The sequence below is a fragment of the Lepisosteus oculatus genome, chromosome 8, assembly GCF_040954835.1.
Source record: "Lepisosteus oculatus isolate fLepOcu1 chromosome 8, fLepOcu1.hap2, whole genome shotgun sequence".
NCBI lineage: Eukaryota > Metazoa > Chordata > Actinopteri > Semionotiformes > Lepisosteidae > Lepisosteus > Lepisosteus oculatus.
In genome coordinates, this window is record NC_090703.1 from 44,858,028 (window position 1) to 44,880,993 (window position 22,966).

General features: G+C 37.1%; 1 protein-coding gene across 1 annotated transcript in view; it reads left to right on the forward strand.

Annotated features, from left to right (window-relative positions):
• The window catches only part of mtnr1c (melatonin receptor 1C), a 75,992-nt gene extending 60,402 nt beyond the window's left edge, over positions 1-15,590 (forward strand). The window contains exon 2 of the mRNA XM_006632771.3: positions 12,166-15,590. Within this exon, the coding sequence (XP_006632834.2) occupies positions 12,166-13,031 (866 nt within the window). The 3' untranslated portion in view covers positions 13,032-15,590. The remainder of the gene's footprint in view (positions 1-12,165) is intronic.
• The last annotated feature ends 7,376 nt before the right edge of the window (positions 15,591-22,966 follow it).

Below are 22,966 nucleotides of genomic sequence, written 5' to 3' on the forward strand. Positions count from 1 at the left end.
AACAGCACAAAAATCATCTTAAAACAAATTAATACATGAAGTCTTCATTGAGATTCAAACCTCTGTTTTTGTGTGTAAAATAACATTTTCTCTGGTAATCAGAGACATTATTAGAATGTGCACATGGCTTATCACAGGTGTCAGAATAACAGGAGTCTTACCAGTGCAAATCAAACCCATTACACATTGATATTTTCTCCTCTTGACATTTCCTTGACCAAGGTTTAGTTATAATCAGGTACGCACCACTTCCTGTTGTGCTGACTCTTAAGTTTGTTCGCTTTGTTTCACTCTGGTTCTTATACAACATGGCAATGGGACAAGCAGGTCAGAGGTCATGCTATATATTTGCTAAGTACCTAAGCATAGGTGGACAAAGTTTGCAGGAATAAAACTGAAAAAGTTGAAAAAATGAATATTAGACAATGGTGTGTATCAAAATGATATTAAAACAAATCTTTGTAAAAATAAAGACAAAATATGAAAGCTCTTATTGGCAGAGGAATGCTTTATTAGTAGAAGTGATTCCGTTTGCTGCCAAGTTTCTTCAATTCCACTAAAGTTGTGTTGTGTGTTGTGCTGTGTTAAACAATATAATGGAGCCAGTAAGAGCAAGAAGATAGTTCAGTAGAGGACAAACTGTAGTTACTCATCCTTCAGTACTGACCATTGTCTTGCTACAATTGGTTAAAAACATAGCTAATACATTTTGCTTAAGATTCCCCTGAAGAATACTTACAGTATATCCACTGATTCATATGATCTATTGCTATTAAGAGGGGGACTTTGTAGATTTCATTTTGTCCTATTTATTAAAATGAATGCAAACTTTAACTGAACCATAAAAATCGATCCTGTTACCAAAGCTATTACGGCGGCTGTCAATTGCCCTTCATGTCTTCAACAAATCATCACTGTAGGCAAATCTGGCAGGTTGTGAATGCAGTCATCGGGGATTAATGTTTCCATGCATCTGTCATCATACAAGGCTTAAATTGTCATTGTGACTTCATACTTTTTTGAGGTGGTAATAAAAAGAACTAAAGACTATATAAAACTTTTAGATTAGATAATCTGAATTTTGAGTACTAAAACATGTTTAGTTTGCATTTTGGGGAATAATATAGGGGAGACATCATGTCATAGGCATAATGTGTCTGCTTTACCGTTGCCCCCTTGAAATTATACATGGAAATTGTATTCTGAATGGATCTAGTGCAGTGATGGAATGCTTTTATCCCAGAGAGGCACCAGTCCAGTAGAGTTTGTAGGTCAAACTTATATCATTATTTCTAACACCGGAAAAAATTACATTTTGTTAACCAAACCAGGCACTGTGTTTGACTAAGCAATTTAAAGGTCATTTGAAGTTACAAAATGAATACTCTGCAGCTCCTTCCAAATCCGGGTCGCCAGGGAGCTGGAGCCCACTGTATGTCAGCAAGCAACAGGTGCAAGGCAGAGCACACCCTGGATGGGACACCGATCCACCACAGAGCAGACACAAACACACACTCTCAAAGCAGGGCCAATTTTCCCAGACGCCAATTAACCTACCAGGAGTTTTTTGCACTGGACTGTGGGAGGAAACAGGAGCACTAGGAGGAAACCCATGCAAACACGACAAGAGCATACAAAGTCCACACAGACAGCACCCCAGATCCGTAATTGAACCCAGGGCGTTAGAGTAGAGAGGCAGCAATGCTCAACACAGCACCACTGTGCCATCCAAATGGGTTAACTTGCTGTTATTAATCAACAGGATGTATTCAATGTATTATAAAGAAATCCATTTATAAATAATAGGGCATAATAAAGAATATTAAGAATTTTCAATTTTATGTAACTTTTACATTTACAGTTTTTTGAAGATAGGTTATCCAATACATCTTAAATTATTCTCTTGATGGTCGTTTTGTTTGTATTTAATCCAATTAATATTACAACTGATATTTCTAAAAATATTATTTTTGATTTCCATGTATTTGCTATGAATCACAATGTACAGCAGATTACCCTGCTAATTCATTCACGAGTGGCATCACAAGACAAGGTTAATATGGTTTTAGACTTTTTTCGTAAGTTTCATAATAATCACTGCATGTTATTTGCAGAATTTTCTCTATTTAAATTGTGGAAAGACTGAGGCTGTTTTATTTGGGTCCTCCCGTCAGTTACATAAAGAAGATGATGTAACCCTGAAGGCACTGTGCTTGAGTTTCAATAAATTAATAATTAGGGGTAGATTTAAACTGGATTTTTGGTCTTAAATGCAGAATTTTGTTGTTTTTCTATCTGAAAAAAACATTGTGAGGCTGCATCCTATGCTGTCTGCATCTATAACTGTAAAACGAATTAATGTGCTTACACTGGTTTTAATGATTGATAATTGTAATGTATAGTTTAGTGACTCCTACAAATAGGACTTTACAGCTAAGAATATATTGAGAATCTGCCAGCTAGAATTCTGACTATTCTCACCTCAGTACCTCTCTGATTTATCTCCTATTCCTCACCTCGTAACCTTTGTTTGTCTGACTCCAGTTCCCCTGTTTGTCCCCCAAGCTCATCTACGTACTATGGAGCCTTCTCTTACTATGTCCCAGAGCTTTGGAATTCTATCCCTCGAGATATCAGACAGTCACCTTCCCTGTGCGATTTCAAATCCAGGCGCAAAACCTTCTTCTTCAGAAAGGCTGTTATTTAACTGATGCCTGTGTCTGCCTCTTACGATCTTCTGCTGGATTCTAAACCCTTGTTTTTAAGTTTTCTGATTCTGTTATCTCCTCACCTTGTTTTCTTTCTTACTGTAAAGTGCTTTGAAAAGCTACTTTTAAAGGGCTATATAAAATATTTGTACTGGTTATGTTTAGGCATCTACATGGCTTAGATTTCAGCTATTGAAAAACATACATGTTTTGATTGTACTGTCCACCATATGACATTTGATCAGCTGATTCTGTTTCTATGTGTTCCCACAGTTTGCCTACACTCTGTGGGTGACAGGACCTTTTGTAGCTATGCCCCAGAGGTCTGAAACACTATCCCAGAAGAGACCAGAGACTCAACCACATTGCTTTTTAAGTTACCATGCTTTAAAATCTAGCCTTAATCTGAAATTTTCTGAGGTTTTTGTGATTGTTTTATTTTCTGTATTTATTTTGTTTTCTTGGTATTTGTATTTATACTTAATCTTGTTTTCACACGCTTCATGTTTTTATTGTGAAATACTTAGGAGACATTTTATTTTATTTTATTTTTTGTTTGACCACATCATAAAGGTGTTTAACAGATGCAATCTTTAATATCAGGCCAGTTGTGTATCATTTTTTAATTTAAATTTCAAGCATGTGCAAGATTAGTTACTAGAATGGCCCATCATTTATCCTTCTACAGATGTAAATTACTGTAAAACAGTACACTGCACTTATCTTTGAGTCACCCCGAACATGCTCCTTGTGTGTCACGATTATAGTCCCCCCTCCTTAAGGGTGCTCCAGCCCTATCACTCTAGACTTTATTCTCTGCACCTGTTCCCTATTCCCAGCCCACCTTAAAAGCCAGGCGCTGACGCTCATCCGGGCTCTGCAGCTGATTTCCATATCGTGCGAGTCCGGGACCTGGAAGCGCCTGGTCCCGTTAAGGTTTTAACCTCTGTTCCCGTTCCTGTTCCCCGTCCGCCGGTTCCGACCCGGCCTTCGTGGTTTTTAACTTGTTCTGATGGATCTTCTGGTTTTGGACTTTCTCGTGTGTTTTTGGATATTCCCTAGGACTACTCTTTTGGATTGTTCGCCTCGGCCACACCTCCCCCGTGCACCAGCGCACCTTGGAAACGCCCCCCTGTCTTCTGCCCCGTATTCCTGCATGACGTTTCCCTAGTGTTTCCCCACTCCGTCGGACTGTGTCGTCTGCATAGGGTCCAGAAAGAACTGTTCGTTACATTGTGAAGAAAAAGTACATTATGACTCACAATGTACAACTCCATTTAGATTCCATATTAATGCTAGACAAAACCAATATTGACATATGATTGTGCTTCTGTCCCCTAATGAAAACTCAAACATCCACCTATCTATTTTCTAAGCTCTTTATACAGCGCAGGGGAGCCAGAGCCTATCCCGGCAACCACTGGGTGCAAGGTAGGATACCCCTAAACAGGATGCCAGTCCATCCTAGCGCACACAGACATAAAGATGCACACTTACACCACGGTCAGTTTTTCCCAGAAGCCAATTAACCTAGCAGCGTGAGTTTAGACTGTGGGAGGAAACCAGAGCACCCAGGGAAACCCACACTTACATGAGAACTTCCAAGTAGCAGCCTGAGTCTGGAATTGTACCCAGGACCCCAGTGCTGAGAAGAAGCAGTGCTAACCACTGCACCACACTGCCAATCCAAACATAATGTTCAGAAATGTGCATACAATTAGACATAAATCTCATTGTTGTTAAGTATAGCTTCCCTATTAGCATCCTCTTAAAACATCAGAAAAAAAGGAAAATAATACATATTCTGAAGTTCTATTCTGATCAATTATAAAATTTCTGAATGATTTACTGTATGAATAATTATTCCCTAGGATATTGAATTCTATGACCACTGCACTAAGACATATGTAAATTTGTAGACAGCCAGGTGACATGAATGTGTGAATCTCATGAAGTCAATTAAATTCATTTCTACAGTATATACAATGTTAATTTAATGCAAAGCAAGGCTCTTTACCTACGTTTCTAATTGTTTGCAGATAAACTCTTACATCTTCTTCACTATAGCCCAATTAAAGTTTAGGTTTAACCAAACATATAAACTATATATGTTCTTCAAGGGTGCCCATAGCCCCTGTAATCCCCAAATATTACTCTAACTTCTGTACCATTCAACAATTTAAAGTAACCAATCAAACCCACACAATCACAGAGAGAATATGCTTACTTATACAGTAAATCTGGTGTCAGATTTGAAGACATTGAGTTGTGAGATAGATGCATTAATCAATATGCCACCCTGAGGCCAGATTACATATTTTTTTAAATCAACTTTCTTCATTTTTTTTTTACCTCACAAACAGTAGTGACATTTTTGTGTCTGTTACATTCTACTTTTTATTTAGGATAAACAATATATACATTAACCATTTATACATGATAATTTCCATTTTTTTCTGAGTATCACTCAGAAAACAATACCTCACATCTACAAAAATAATTCCCTCAGTAAGATTTATGTTTCTTACTGCAGAGTTCCAAAATATTTATACAGAACCCCAAATTAGTCGTCATATACATTATGACTGAGAAGATGCATGACATTACTTTTTACAGTAGATTGTTCAGTTTAAACATAGATTATAATCCCTGTACTAGATGTAGTTAAGCAATTTCTTTGTTTCACAAAATGCATTAATATGTACATTTAGCTGAAATGCTCTGTTATTTATGATTTCTACAGGGAAAACAACACCAAAAATGAATGTTCTTTAGAAAAGCAACTGTGCTTTTGGGAAGTGCTTAGATCTGTCTACAGTGCTATCACATTTCACCATATGGTGCTGTTTAATATCAACCTCTCTGTCTAACACTACATCTGTGGCCCTGCCAGACTCAGTTGTCACTACTGCTTGTCTGGTTTCAACTAGTTGCTCTCACTTAGGGACAACACAAGTCAAGACCAGAAACAACAACATTGTGTGACCTTAATTTACCCACCTTCCTAAGATGCTCTAAATAAAGGCTTTCGTGTTAAATGCAATTTTATAGAAGAAGGCTTATTTTTTGTCTTTTGAAAGATAGCAGCTAATTTTGAGTAGCAGAAAATACAGCTACATAAAGGTCTCCTTATTTAATGGGGTGAGGTCAGGATTGGGATAAAAGCACTGCAGGCAAATCACGTTTTCTTTAATCTGGCTGCAAAGCTGAAGTATTTATACAGCTGTTTTAACATTTCCACATACTTTCAATTTTTTAACATTGTACTGATGTGGGGGTTTTAGTTTACTGTAACAATCAGAAATTGTAATGATAAAATGCAAGAGTACTTGATGACTTTTAGGAATCAGTAAAACATAATTTACAGTCTCACCCATGAATTCTAAATACAAAATATATTGATAAAACACCAATAACATGAATACCAAACAACAAATTTAATAGAATGTCTGTGAAATGAACTGCTGTGATATGATAACTGATTGTTCACTCGGGTATTACAAAGAGAAGAGTTATTAACTTCAGGGTTGAAAACCAATGGCTGTAAAATGTATTCATTTCACAAAGCTACATCCATTCGTATTGTCAGATACAAGTAAATATGCTTTTACTATCATGAATTAAACATGTGGAAACATCAACATGTTTGGAATAACAGTTCAACTCTCAAGAATTATAATGTTAATAAAGAGTTTTTATACTCAAAAATCTGTTGGCCAAAAGTCCCTGATTAATTTTAACTTCTTGTTGAGAAGATGTAGCTGGTTGCACTTGACAGCTGCTTGGTTTGTGCAGGGATAGTTCCAGGTGCACAGAGGAGAGAGAGAAAGAGGGAGAGCTCTGCAAGAAAGTAGCGTCACACTGACTACTGTCTTCAGAAGTCTGTACACAATTGTCTTCTTGTGTCCGACCCCAAGGTAGACAGGTCAGAGTACTTGGTACTGAATATGCTTGGATATTCAGGATGTCAAAAAAAGAGTAGTACTTCGTGGATCGGGTGAAAATAACAGTGGGTTCACAATCATAAGATTTCTTCTGTTTCAGAAAGAACATCTTGGGCAGAATTCTGTACTTTACTGTCTCACTCTCTTGGTCTGGTGTTTTGGAGAAAAGTTGAAGTGCCAACTCAAACCGCTTGCAGTCACGTGCTTGAGAAAGTCAGAATAGCCAGGCTAGCTGGAGAAAAATGAGGAGCCAATGAGTTAAAGAATGAAAAATGAGATGGGTGCTAGCTTGTAAGGTGTGACATCAAAGCTGGTGATTGATTGAGGATGTTATCGGGTTGGGTCCTGGTACCTTGGATCTTTCATAGATGGATCTTCCTTTGGGTGATGAATAGTGACCTTGGACACATGATGTTGGAAAGAAACAGTCTACAGACTTGATACAGCAGTGACTGAGATGATCCAGTGCATGGGGGGAGCCAAGGCGAATGAGTCCAGAGGCAGTCCAAAGGGGAAGTAAGGCGAGTCCAAAAATCAGAAACTGGGAGATTCATCAGAGACGCAGGTGGTTAAAAATAGGAAACTGGGACCAGGAACACAAGAGGTTAAAAGCATAACGGACTCTGAGCCCCCGACTCTAAGGTCAGGATGCCTAGATAAGCCTGTACCCTCAGGCCAATCCTGAGCCCGGTGGTAGGCAGGCTTCCGGCCATCTGTCTTCCAAAGCTGAGCCCGGAACTACACAGGGCTTAAATGACGGAAAGGGAATGAAACACAGGTGACACTAATAAAACCTAAGAAAAGTACGAGAAAGGTAGGAGTGCACTCTAGAGGAAGGATGACGACTGTGACAATACAGCTTTATGATGTCTCCTATCAGAGGACCTTCTCAACAACATTCCTCTGCATTTTCACAGAGGCCTAAGCTGGATGGTCAAGGCAACATAAAGATCATTAGAAATCTTTAATAACACTTACTTCTAAGTGTAATAATATTAATTGCTGCTATAACATACTTCTTTTTTCATAAAACCTTGAGGTTAAAACCTGTAATGTTATGAACAAATGTTGCTATATGGCACATAGTAATTTCTTTTCTTTACTTGAAAAAACACAAAAGGTTAAACATCAGTAAATTTTATACTAGATCCATTTGTCCTTTATCAGATAGTTGATTATTCCCAGTAAAGCAACCCAGAATCTATCCTGGAAGCTCAGTGTTGCTACAGAAGCAAGACAAGCCTGTATCCTGAACAGGATGCTATTTTAATAAAGGTTATAAGTACATACAAGCAAGCTCTATTTACAGACATCAATTAACCTAAACTGAATTTCCTAGCAAAATGAGAGGCAACCAGAACTCGAAAAAGAACAGAAAAAGCCACGCAAACACAAGTGGGACATTGGACCCCAACTCAGGATCAAACATGGGACCCCAGTGGTGTGAGGCAGCGATTCTGCCACCCTTATACTATTTCACTTAAAATTAAACATTCAAAACAAAAACAATAGTAATTATAATTGATATTATAGTATAATTCCAGGCATAATCCTAGTTATATGCTTATGCATGTAAGAAATGCATGCTGAAAGACTAGAACTGTGTTCACATTATAGACATTTTTCAGAAACTTTACTAAGCTGTTATTTCAATTTTTCTGGAGCTACAGTAAATCTTTATTTTTTGCCCACAGCTTTGTTCAGTTAAGTACATAAATCAAAGTGAAACAAAAAATACTTATTACTTAGAAATGTTCAAATTAATTCATATTTCAAAACTCAGAATGCCTGCTGTACATTGTAATTAACTGTACAAGGTAAACATATAGTATTATATATAATACTAATTCTGAAGTATTATGTCTTCAGTCAGTTTCAGATTAGAGACTTGTAGACACCCTAGATTGCACTCCTGAATTGGTTCAGTGGTGCCAAGAGTGTCTGAAGATGTTGGCATGGTAGTCTTTGGCACACAAAAACATTTTCTTGGCTGGCACAATGTCTGTAAGTTCAAGCATTCCTGACTTCCACTTGGCACCTGAAATTCTGATTTATCTGCTCGTGTTCATAATGTGTTAGTGTGAGTCTGGATCAGCAGTACATCTCAACTGATGGCTTGCTTGCCTTCTGTGTCTGCTGGTAAGTGCAGGAAAGTGGTAATCAGGCAGGAAAGTCTATGAGACCATAATTAAAGGAGATTAAAACGCTTGACTTTTCTAACAGTTTAAGAACATAATTTAATAAAGAAGGAGGAAATTGTGTTAGTGTTGCTGGCACATCACAGTTTTCTTTTTAATTTAACATTTTATTTAACCAGGTAAGTCAAATAAGAAGAAATTCTCATTTGCAGTGATGCCATGTGGTATACTCTTTTACTGTGTGATGCTCCTAGATGGGATTGCAATTTTTTTCCCTGTCATTGAAATGACCAGCTACAGCCTCCTTACAACTGAATTAAATGTAAATTGGAACGGTGAATGTATTAAATTAATGGAAATAATGGTATTTTTGTAGTTTCTGCTTTAATGTTTTGAATAACTAGTTTGCTGATAGTGTAACCAGTTCTTTACATCTCAAATATTTAAAAAAGTATGCACAAATGAAACATTGTACACACTTAATATGGAAAAATGAATGTGTATGATGTCTTGAGATATTTTACCAAGCAGTAAGTGGCTAATGTGTAATTGTTATAAGGCTTCTATTGTCAATACTTAATGGAGATCTAAAAAATATTTTAGTAATTATTGACTGTGTTTCTAAACATAGCAAAGTTGATTTAGACATAAAGCTAAATTAAATTTATAATAACACCATGGAAAAATACCATTTCAGCTTTAAATTCTTTGGTGTTTGGTCAAAGTCTCATGACTTGATTTTAAAAAGTGCTAGCAATGAGTGTTTGTTAATTAGAAGGTAAATTAGTTTTCACATTTGAATAATGGAAGAAATAGTTTTTGCGCCAGGGATATTTTTTGACAATCAAGTTTCCCTAGGAAAGAAATAGAAAAGCTCTTTTGTGGATAAAAAATCCATCACTCCTATAAATATCTTATGTTAGCGCAAGTTAAAAATAAAATAATCGCTGAAGATTCTATTTCTTGTATTGCTTAGACCTTACAAGGATAACAAAGATGATCATGAGAACATTACTATTTATTAGGTCTCCATCATAAAACTCCCTGCCTTTAAATCTTGGCTGAAGAGACTGTCAAGCCCTCCTTAATTAAGTCTTGTCATAAAACTTTCAGTATGACCCTAGAAAAACAGCAGAACAGAATTCCAGGTTGCTGACCATCTGCTACATTTAAAGTAATTAGCAAAATGGTAGCACTTAGTACTTCATGTATACAGTTTGCTCCTGAGTCTCCTAATTTATATGTCTTTATTATAAGGAAAATCAATTTTCACAGAGAAGGAGAGGGTAATTCATTAAGTTCAAGGGGAGAAGCAGGGGTTAGTAAAGTACAGAAAAGCGCCCGGACCGTGCTGGCAACCTGGGGGGTTCTAGTTTGGCTGGTTCGGCAGCCTCTGGAGCATAAAAACATAAAAACCCCGGAGTCACCGAGAGTCCCCTGAGAAGCACTGCCTCATGACAGGGAGCTGGCCCCTCAGGCGTAGGGAAGGAAGAGGAAGACTTCCCTGAGTCACTGAGAGTCGCTTTGAGAGGTGCTGCCTCACGACTGGGCTAGGCCCTAAGGGGATACAAAGGAGGAGATACTCGCTGAGAGTCGCTCCAGTGCGCTGCATCATAATTGGAAATGAATCCCTCAAGGGGAAAGAGAAAGAACCCCTTGACTGGAGGAATCGCTTTGAGAGGCGCTGCCCCAGGGGTGAAGAATGAAGAGAAAGAGCTGCTTGAGAAGGAAGTGAAAGAGGGGAAGCCCCCTGACTTAATGAGAGTCACTTAGAAGGCTCTGTCTTGCGACTGAGCTGGGCTCTCAGGGAACCAAGAGAAGGAGAATTAGTAGGTTAGAGCTGCTGAGAACAATGTGTCTCTCATGCTGAGAGAACCTCCTCCGGAGGGGTCAAGATGGCCCTGCCAATTTGAGGTCAGAGGAAGTGAGAGAAGGATGGAGGAAGGAGCATGGAGGGAACTCAAACTTTAGATGAGGGAGTGTTAGCATGAATAGGGTTTTAATAGAAACATAAGAAAGCTGAATGATAGAGGAAGGGGAAGAGCACTCCCCATCCTCTGCCCCAGATTCTTCACCTGTTGGTTTCCATTAAAACAGAGTTGTACAATTTAAGCTAGCTTCTGACTGCAAGAAATAATGAGATATGACATTTAAAGCACATTAATTTGACACTGTATTGAAAGGTTGGACATTTGATAAATTTCATTTAGATTTTCAAATCAGTCATTGACCACTTGTATATATGATTCAATACAATTAGTAACTGTTATTTGACAACTTTTCGTATTTTGTTTTCTGATGCATTGTGCTGTCCCAACTGATTTGAGATTTAAAGTGTCTGAAAAAACACTAGAATTCAATTATACCATTATAATGGGAATGCAGAAGGGATTTGTTGTAATTATAGTGAGCAATATCAAAGCCCTATGAAGTATTAGCATTCTCGACTTCAATTATGTATTAATATTTTTATGTTGGCGAGGCTAAAACAAGGAAGTGTAGCTGTAACAGAATTAACAATAAAATGGAATTTGTCAAATCTAAATGAACTGGCTTTTTAAACATTTGCAATTATAAACTAGGGAGTTAATATCATTTTTTGTCTCCTGCATTTGGTTGTGTAGTTTGTTGTAAGTTGCTCTTAAAACAAAAACAAGATCATGGAAGTGTTGAGGGAGTTTAGAACATACTCCCCAGCCATGTTGCTGAAACTGATACTCCAGTTTCTTTCACGAAACAGCTGGATGAGATCCTTGGATCAATTAATTACTAGGGGCGATCGGTTCTCATTAATTTAGGTGATTATTCACACTGTGATCTGCCACGTTGCAGACAAAGCAAATATTTACATAGGGGGCAACTTTTCTTCCATGGACTTCTTCCATTTCTTTTCCTTTTACCAATAATGCTGTAATTTTCAGCTTTATGTTTTTTTGCTGACCTTTTAAAGATGAAATAGAATTAGACTTGAATGTTTTTAGTGCTATTTCTATTGTTGCTCTGAACCTATATGAAGTGAATAGTCCACCATACAGTACATACTGTATCTCAATCATCCATTTTTATTACAACACTTTTGAAGAGTTGCCTTAGGCACTGTATGATATGAGAAGCAAAGTTCCCTTACGCCTACTGACATTTATTTTTGGTACTGTTTCATGCATATACCAAGTGGTCCATTATTGTATACAGTATCATGGCTTTGTACTACATAATTTAAATAATTCTTTAGATACAAGCTGAGAAAATTCCTAATAAATGATAGGTATTCTATTATTATTAATTATCTATACCATTATGTATCATTTACTACATCATAAACATTGAATGTTTAAAAAGAAAATATACAGACATCTTTCTCTCCTTTCTTTGCAGGGAACATCTTTGTCGTCAGCCTGTCTGTCGCAGACCTGGTGGTGGCAGTGTATCCTTATCCCTTAGTCTTAATGGCCATCTTCCACAATGGTTGGAAAATGGGGGATATGCACTGCCAGGTCAGTGGTTTTATAATGGGGCTCAGTGTCATTGGATCAATTTTCAACATCACAGCTATCGCCATCAACCGGTACTGCTACATCTGCCACAGTCTCCAGTATGACAGGCTCTATAGCATGAAGAACACGTGTTGCTACCTGTGTCTGACATGGGTTCTGACTGCCATTGCCACTGTGCCAAACTTCTTTGTCGGTTCTTTACAGTATGACCCCCGTGTATTTTCCTGTACGTTTGCCCAGACTGTCAGCTCGTACTACACAATAGCTGTGGTGGTGATTCATTTCATAGTACCTCTTTTAGTGGTTTCCTTTTGCTACTTAAGGATTTGGATTTTAGTCATCCAAGTCAAACATCGTGTCAAACCAGACAATAAGCAGAAAATAAAACCCAGTGACCTTCGAAACTTCCTGACTATGTTTGTGGTCTTTGTCTTGTTTGCGGTCTGCTGGGCACCTCTCAACTTTATTGGTCTAGCTGTGGCGATCAACCCCATGAAAGTTGTGCCACAAATCCCAGAGTGGCTCTTTGTCACAAGCTACTTCATGGCCTATTTCAACAGCTGCCTCAATGCTGTCATATATGGGCTTCTCAACCAAAACTTCCGAAAGGAATACAAACGAATACTCTTAACACTGTGCACTCCTCGCATGCTTTTCATGGACACATCCAAATGTGGGACAGAAGGAATGAAGAGCAAGCCATCACCGGCAGTAACAAACAACAACCAAGCAGAGATAAACTTGTAAATAAAAACGAAACAAAATGTACCATCTTGTTATTTTTCTTGACTTGTTCATCTTAAGTGAAATGAGTTATTTTACAAGAACAAATCCTTGAGAAGAGCTTTCATAAATATTGATATCACTGTGTGCCTACAGTATGAGCTTAGGATGAGTGAGTCGGTATGGATCTCTTTATCCTATAAGGTACAATTTGTTTTTACCATACATACAGTTTTGTTTTTACCCTCTTCTGAGAATTTGAAATGTCACAATTTCATTGGATAATTAAAATGAAAAAATAAAGAGGTTGGGTTGTTTTACATTACCCCATATATAGCCACTATATTGTACTTTAAAATAAAACCTGTCACAAGTAAATTTGTCAATATGTATGTTTAATTCCACATGGTGCCATAGAGCCTTGCATGCGCAAATCAGCTTTAATGCATCAGTGAGAGGTGGAGGAACTGATGCAGTATATTTTGCCACTGTTTTGTTATTTTTACTTTTTTGGATGCACTTTCATACTTCCTTTTAAAGAAAAAACTGCAGATATATTTATGAATGATGAATTATTTGGTTTGTTGTGTTGAAACATTTTTATCTATTTTGTGGTTAAAAAAAACAGGAATAAAATTCATTTTAAGCACAAATTATTAGATTGATTTTTGTTTAACAAGCCTAGACTGCAGAACCTCTTTCCGCTGAAACCTTGTTTCCCCTTGTCCAGATGCTGTATAAGAAAATTGTTTATTAATTGATAGCTAGGAAGAGCTGCAGGAGCACAGAATGAAAGATTAAAGAATCAAACGTAATAGTATAAATCAATGCTTACACTTTGTATCTGGAGTTCTTTCAGGTCAGCCAGTCGATTAACCATCTATCTTTCAACAACCAAGTTGAGAGTTTTTAAAGTGACACACAGACTAAAAAACATTGCTAACTTTTGGTGAAAAACAGAAACCTGATCTGTTCTCTCTCACACAGACATTTTGGACTTTGTTGATGCTCCTCTCCCTCCCAGGCTGTTAGGGTGTTGCTGCAAGGAAGAACTAAGGTTAGCAGTCTTAATTAAATGGTCAGCAACATCACTGAGAAAAGTCGATGAGCTTCCAGAGGATGCTTTCGAAGCTTATGAATTCCCCAATATTTTATGTGTTATATTTCCTTGTAATAGGTAAGGTTTAGTTTGTTGCATGTGCTTACCTCGAATTAACCTCCTGACATTATTACACAAGAAATTGTCTTAGGTCATACTGCACCTCAAATTATTTTGCTCAACAGGTGACATTCAGTAATATGCTGATAAGGAAGAGAAATTATTAAGAATGCATCGTTAAAGATGAAGAAGTAATATAGATTTGTAATGTGCTGGTGTGATATCTTGGTATTAAAGAGAGGCAAAAAGACATGAGCTTAAAAAAAGACAATTGGTTCCCTTTCCCATTCTAATTGACATCTATTGATAATTAACTGACAAAGAACACTGGCTGGTTTTACTGTTTCATTTCTCTGGAATGATTTTCCACCATTTGACTGGAACAATGACTGGTCTGGACATGGTGCTGTATGGCTTGAGGCTTGTACTCGAAGACAAATATGGAATTTTAAGAAAAAATTAATATTGTTCTTTTTGCTGGAGAAAAATATTTTATCTTGTTCTTAAGACAATGTTTTTTTAATTTACTTGGATGCACATGAATAAACAACACAGAATCTGAGCATAAGATCATACACACGATTTTAGAATGACCCCTTTTTAAGTGCAGATACCAAGAGTGGTTTTCTGTTCCTGGTTGTCATTTCAATATTCTTTTCTATAATATAAATAAACAGCATAAGTGACATGCAGTCTTGTTTTTTGTAGAGTTATGCCAAGAGTCAGTCTCTTGTTGTGGTAATGCACTTTGAACTTTGTCCCTGGTATCCTTAAACTAAGTATTTTGTTTGTCATACATTCTGTGCATTTACCACAGAAATAAGAGTAGGGAGCCTGCCACGCAGTGAAAAGATAGTCCACTTTTGCATCGAAACTGCACCTAAAATGCTTCCAGATAGGTTGGAATTCACAAACAATACTGTTCCCTTTGCATTGTTCCCTAATGTTGGTTAACATTAAATTATATGGTGGTGCATCCTACCATGCAGGAGGAAGTTATCTTGCTTTCTTTAAAATGCCCAAAAAGGACTGTTGGGACCCGTTTTTCTTGGACAGCAGCACGCTGTTCCATTAAATCTGATATTATGTTTACCACACATTGTGAGCATGGGAAGGCAGCGCCCGGATTTGATTCCAAATGATTTTGTTGGTGCTGTTTACAATCTATATGGAGCCTTGTAAAACTCTGTAACTTTAACTACTCTTCTGAGACGCATACGGTTTTCATGAACCCTGAACTGGGTGACCATATTTGTACAGCTACAGCAAGGATGTCTAAGTTTAGAGTTTGCTCATTGCTTCAGATATGCTATGTGCTTAAGCCAAGGGGCATTATAGACAAGCTGCACACAATTTAGAAGGAGTCTGCCAAAAGTTTTACAAAGAAATGTTTTAATGCATGGAGTTAGTTTTAACTAATTTTTCTAAACCATCTACAACAATATAATATTCAAGATTGTATTTCTTAACTCTTGAGAGAATGTAAGATAAAGTTTTTTATAAAAGAAATAAACACAACTCAGTGGGTTTACTTTTAATAACTTGGTATGAAATGCTGTCTTCACCAGTTACACTGCCGAATATGGAAAATTCCACATTGGTGCATACAAGGTAATACTGTATATGTCACATAAATTAAGTACACCTGTCTTAGCTCCCTTTATTGCTGTTGCAGACATTTTCCCTCCCTGAAAGGAACCTTGAACAAAAACAAGACGTTTTAATTCAGTTCTTAATAATCCTGATTGAAACAAAATGAAGAAAACGTGCTTTATTTCTAAAAGATGGTTACATTTTCAGAGCTTAAATGTTAAGTGATCTAAGTCAGGTACATGTTGAGCATTCAGATAATGTAGTCTGTCTGTCTTTATGAGAATTTAAAACAAAGAAATAACAAACTTTGAATTTGGCTACAGCACTGCTGTTTCACGTCAAGGTAATGGGGAATTAAGTCAAGATGGGAAATTGTTAGACGAAACAGGATTCTGACTTTAATCATCTTACTTTACAATCTCAGAATATAAAATGACTTGCCAAGAAGCACACTGAAAGTGTAACCAGGTAAAGTCTGATTTATATCAAAGCGTTATCACATCTTGGCAAACTGTCATCCCTGTTATCTCAGGATCACCCTTTATCCTGTCCCCGTTTGGGCTGGTGCTGCTTTGTTTGAAGCACTGTGATCTTCTGTGTATATTGATCCTCGAGACATTTTCCTGTGAGTTGAAAGCTGTTAAGAAATCACACCAGATACGTGTCATAGCTAAAGCTTTGTCTCTTATCTGCTCTATATTACAAAGATTTTGACTCATGGATGAATAAAGCTGAACAGAACAAATTCTGTGTTTTTCTAAAAAAAGGAAGGTGAGCATTATAAATACTTTCAATTTTGTCACTATGAATGCAGAAATTTAGTATATCTGACTCAATTGTCACATTTTTATGATAACACAAAACTTATTTTAATCCAGAAAATACTGCCTTGTTATAGATAGATAGTAAAGAGAGGACAATCCCTTGTGTTTCATGACATTATTTCTTGTCTACAATGGCAAGTCATACTACCTAGCTCAGGTCAAAGGTTCAATGAAAGCCTTTCTTGCCCTTCATCTACAGATAAGTATCGTGCTGTGTAAAGGCAAAATGTAATTGCAATCAACATTGATGTTATTTTTTTGATCAAGGAACTTCTCAAATTCTTTTGTGTGTGTATTTCTACTGGTTCCATGGCCATGTTTTTTTATTTAAGATTACAAAAGCAGCAATACTGGGGTGCTATATTATCTAGGATACTGTAACAGCTTAGAATTTGTTAAGGTAGCATGAAGGAATATATATTTCTGTTAGATAGGTCGGCAAAAATATGCAACAATTTTTACTCAGTGGCTGATAATCAGAAATGAACTCCACACACAAAAGATAGTTTCAACATTTGTAATTGTTACACTACTACTTGTAAGTATTCCACTGGATTTTTGAACAATCATTTGGATGACAGTCATTATATATTGTGAAGGAACAAGCCATCTTCAGGTGTGAGAAAGACAGGGCAAACAGCAAAGATTAAATAGCACAGAAGAACAACAGCTGGGAGAGGGGAGGAGAGAGGAGGGACAGAGAGGCAGAGCCACTCAGGAAGTGCAAAGTGGAGAGGGGCGAAGAAAACTGTCAGAACCTGCATGAGAATAGAGAAGATTACATGAAAGTAAGTTGGTCATTGAGAGAAGCGGGATGGTGTGAACCTAGTTTCAGGATGAGTTTTGTTTCTGTTGTTTTTCTGCTATGGGAGTTGAGAAACCCTTCTTTGAGAACAGAGACAGATCAGTGTGATAAATGCCGTCAAAGGTGAAATAAGAAATTATGGAATTATGGATTATAGAAAAATCTTTAATCTTCACAGCCCTTACATGTTCTCTGAAGCCATCTCCTTCTGGTTTTCCCAACGTAGATAGCTGGGCATTCGTGGCAGGAGATAAAGTAAATGAGGTTGCTGGAGGTACAAGATGACGTCTGGGTGATCCGGAATTGACCTGGGGGGCCCTGAATGAGTGTGTTGTTCGATCTGTATTTGCAGGTGATGCACCGAGTTCTGTTGCAGGGGAAGGTGCCTGGTGGGGATGATTGCCGACTGCGGTCGAGGGAGCTGTAAGCCAGAAGTTTATGTAGATTGGGTGGTTGGCGGTATGAGATGATTGGGCGGTCAGAAAAAAAGGGTACTAATGGAGGGATCACCCTGTAAAATGGAGTAGTTGTTAATAATGGTCCTGGGATAGAAAGCGTGTTAGAGTGGTAGGGAAGCACCAAAGGAATGCGGTTGTGAAGTTCCTAGTCGATTTGAAGATCCGAGGGCTGTTTTTGGCTCGGGTGAGGGCTCTATGGATAAAATGGGTGGGGTATGCTCTGTTGACGAAAAAATAATTCATTTTGAGTGCTTGGTCCTGGAAAGAGTGGTGGAAGATATGTGTATCATTACCACACCAATTATTTTATATACATTCAGTACAATATTGTTTTGATTGCCAAATTTTTAGATTATTAGAACCTAATCATGATTAAAAGGAAATTCTTTCTAGTATGTTATATAATGTATTTTAAATAAAGTAAAGCACGTTTTACTTCATAACTGTTTCCAGTTGTATACTGTGTTCGTACACTTGATTTAAAAAAATGTTTTTTCAATTCTAAAAAAGAGTTTTGGGAAGATACAAATATAAGATTACTTCCTCATTGTGTATTGTGTAAAAATGCATTTTTATGTGAGCTTATTTTAGTATCAAAAATGATTAACGTTGCTCCAATTGAAAGCATTTGCTTTTCCGTTGACCCGGTATCTACCGAATGTAAGTGAATGAGAAAGTACTCACTCTAACGGTAAATGGAGCTTGAAGAAATCGAGTTTCTTCTTAAATATCAACATTATTAAAATCAATTTAAATGGGACTCTCTTCTCTTAATCAGGCACTTTCTTTCTTTTATGAAAGAAAATCAGAAAGAAGAAAGCTTGCACATTGCATAAGAAAATGGTATGATCTATTATTTTAGTTAAAAAAAAGAGAAACAAATGCAAGATTTTCCCTTATGATTAGTTCCCCAAAAATGCAATCTAGCTTTTATTTCAATGGCCACAGGATATGAATAACATCATCATGCTAAAAGGTAATCTTATGACAGCTTGAATGTGCCCGAAAGCATATCAGAACAAATAAAGTTATGTGCTTTGACAGCCTCAGTGCACTAATTCATCTTTGAAAAAAAACAAAAGCTGTTCATTAATTAACAGTGGGAGGCAAAACACTGCTGAGGAATTGAAATCAAAAATAGAGTTTTTATGATTTGAAAAGATGCTTCAGGTAAAATCATTGTTACACTTAAAATGCTAAAACTGAATGTGCTGTTTAAATTACTTTAAAATATATTTTATTACAAGCACTCTATATGCTTTTCTAAAAGAAGGTATACATTTTCATTGTTATTAACATTTGATATTTTATCTGGAAATGATTTTTTGGTCATTGTATAAAACAGTCTATCATTTGTATATGCTACCCATTAATAAAAAGAAAAAATACATACTGTATTTGTGACACATTTTTGAGTCTGTTTTAAATTTTTGAATGAACTGTTGCGTACTGTTTATACTGTATGTATATTTTTAGAAATATTAACTGCCTTTTCCTGAGAGACCCCATTAATAAAATTATAAGAGAGCTTTCCCAAGAATATTTAAAACGAAGAAAAAAAACATTCATTGTTTGCAGTAGAGAGGTGCATATCATTTAGGAAACACAAGGCAGATTCTTTTTGCCTTGTATAAGTATCAGTTAATATTATTTCATCATATACCCCCAGTCCTGGGGAACTGTACAGTTGAATATGATACCATTCAGAGCTGTACATCAAATTCTTAGTTGCTGCCTAATTATTGAGCAAGTGGGTGTTTAATCAGGTTTCTTTCTGTTTTAATCTTTATCCTTGATATTTCTTTATAACATTAAGAAGAGAGAGACATAGCACAGTGAGCAACGTGAAAACATCTGAAGATGCATTTTTTCTTTATTTTTATGGATTATTTTAAAGATTGCGTGTCTACAATAGTTCAAATTAGTTATTGAATTTGCACCAGAAATATAGTCTCCTGAAACTATTGTCAGGAAATATTTCAAAGTATTATGTTTGAAAATCCATACTGTTTTCCCTGTCAGATTTTCTCTCTCTTCTTTATATTATTTATAGTCTTTATATTTTGCTACAGGCTACTGTCTTCATCTCACATAACTATCACCAGGCACCAGATTTCACCATTATCAAAAACATTCTTAATTTTTAAACTATATATATGTACATGTTGTAAATGGCCTGATGGACAGAAAGAAGAAAAAAATTGTCTCCAGAATTCAAGTGAAAATCTCCATAATGATTGTACATTTTCCAAATACTGTACTGTAGGTTGATATACTCTCAAAATCCTTTGTTGCTGTACCAAAGAGTTATGAAGAACTTCATTATTGTTGTGACATTCTATCTGATTTCCTTAAGGCCATCAGTAAGTTTTATTTGAGAACTTCAGTGCAATAGAGCTCACCACAGCAAAACATTAAAGAACAGTAATCCAAAGTATTTAAAGTATGTCTAGTTAGTTTAGGCACAAATGAGAAACATTGTATAAAATAAAGATAGATAAAGATAAAAGAGCTTTAGAACTTTTCCGGAGACTTTTCTTAAGGTATACATCCATCCATATTCTAACCACTAAAAAATTAGTTGGAAACTATCCTGGCAAGCAACAAGCACAAAGCAAGATATACTGTACCCTGGATGGGACACCAGTGCATATCAGTGCACACATAGACACAAACATGTACTGTATACACTTACACCAGGGCAAGTGAACTGTGGAAGGATGCCAGAGCACCTGGTGGAAAACCACACAAACATAAAGAAACTAGAGAGTCCATGCAGGTAGCACACAAGGTCCAGATTTGATCCCAGCCCTCCAGGGCTTCAAGGCAGAAATACTAACCACTGTGCCACCATACCACCTAAATGTGTACAGTATACAGTACCTTATATAACTATAGATACCTGAAGGTATAAGTGCCTTGCAAACTTGTTCAGACTGTTGTAGAGTTTTCACGTTTTGTTGCTTTAAAGTTTGCAGTTATTGAACACAAGTAGCAATTAATATTTGAGATGTACACCAACGTCTTCACACAATCATAGCAATAACCAAGATCAATAACCAAGAAAAACTGAAAAGTCATGACTGCATACGTATTCAAACCTTTGCTGCAGCAAATCTAAATTAATTAAGACACACAATATTAGCTGAGTGGTATTTTACTGTGTTGAATAATAATGGTCCACATTATTTCAAAATAAACACACCTGTCTTTGAAAGGTCTCCCAGTCAGGTAGTGAATTCCAAACACGGATTCAACCATGAAAACCAAAGAGCTTGTAAAGGAACTCCAGGTTAGAGCTGCATAAAAGTACTGATCAGGAGGAGAGTATAAAAAACATTTCAAAGACCTTTAATATCTCTTTGAACAGGTGAAGTCAATCATTAAACCTCAATCAGGCTGACCCTCCAAACTGAGCAGCTGGGCAAGGAGAAAACTGGTTAGTGATGCCATGATGCCACTGTAAGGAGAACATTTCCCATTAGCGGATGATACCCCTGTCACTCAACAAAAGGGTCTTGTATAGAATTGAATTAAAAAGATCGCAAATACCACAAAGGATTTGCATCAAAACACCTACAGTAAGTGATACTGAAAACGTAGTAAAGGGCTCTGTGGTCAGACAAGAAAAAAACTATTCTAATTTTTGGTCTAAGTGTAAGCATCACATTTTATAAACCCAACATAGTGCTGTAACGATCAGTTCTTTCCAGACCCTATGCGGACGACACAATCCAAAATAGTGAGGAAACACTGGGGAAAAAGTCATGCAGGAATATGGGGATGAAAACAGGGGGCGTGTCCGAAGTGTGCTGGTGCACGGGGTAGGTGTGGCCGAGGCAAACAGTCCAGTAGAAATCCAAAGGGGAAATCCAAAAAGAAAGCAAAGGTCCATGGCCATGTAATCAATCCAAAAACCAGGGATTAAAAACAGGTGCCGGGTCAGGACCAGCGGACGGAAGGGGAGCAGGAGCAGGAGCAGGAGCAGGAGCAGGAGCAGGAGCAGGAAGCTAAAAACATAACGGAGTCAGGCGCAACCAGGTCCTGGGCTCGCACGATGCAGAGATCAGATGCAGAGCCTCGAGTGAAGTAAGCGACTGGCTTTTAAAGACGAACTGAAACAGGGTGGAAACAAAGAACAGGTGCGGGGAAAGAGGCAAACGAGGAAAGGCTGGAGCGCCCTTAAGAGGAGGGGTTTGCGATCGTGACAAGTGCTTTGTTCAATCTTGACAGTCCCTATTGTCAAACCCAGTCACTGCAGCATTATGTTATAGTGGTGTTTCTCATCAACGAGGGGACTGGCATGCTTGTCAAGACTGGTGGGAACATAGAGCAAATATTAGAAGCAAACCTGGCTTCAGACCTGGGATGAAATTTGGGAGTGGCTTAAAAATAAGAAAGTGAATGCCTTTGAGCGTCTCAGTCAGTCCTGATTATTGAGGAGATAAGAGAGACTTTGAGTAAATCTGCCAAGAAGAACAGCTTGCAAAGTTGGTAGACACTTACTCAAAAAGACTTGCAGCTGTATTTATTGCCACAGGTGCTTCCACCAAATATTGAGGTCATGGGTCTGAATGCTTATACAATCAACATGTGTAGGTTTTTCCTCTTTAGTTTTTGCTGACAGTTACTGTAACCTATCTAACCCATAGAAGCCTTCATTTTTAGAATGTCGGTTATGAATAAAATATTACTTTTTAAAAACATGTATGCATCATTCTATAATTTTACAAAATGGGACATAATAGGAAGGTTCTGAATACATTTCCAAGGCTTTGTAATACATTCTGGAGGAATCAGGAATTCCATTATGTGCATGTCACAAGCTAAGAACTTAACTCTAAGCCTCCACTAAAGATTTCTAAAACCTGTCACAGTTATTAAAACTATGTTTGGGTGAAAAGAAACCAAGGTTTGTTATGTTCTTTGCCTACTTTAGCAAACGTTAATTGCATTCATTAAAATATTCATGAGTTTGATCACAGATCCTTTAGATCATCTATACATGAGCAGCCGATACGAAATGTCGTTGGAGCTAGTCCATCCTACCACCTATCATCTAATTAACCCATTGGCATTAACCCTTTGTATGTACAGTATACAGGGATAATCTACAGAAC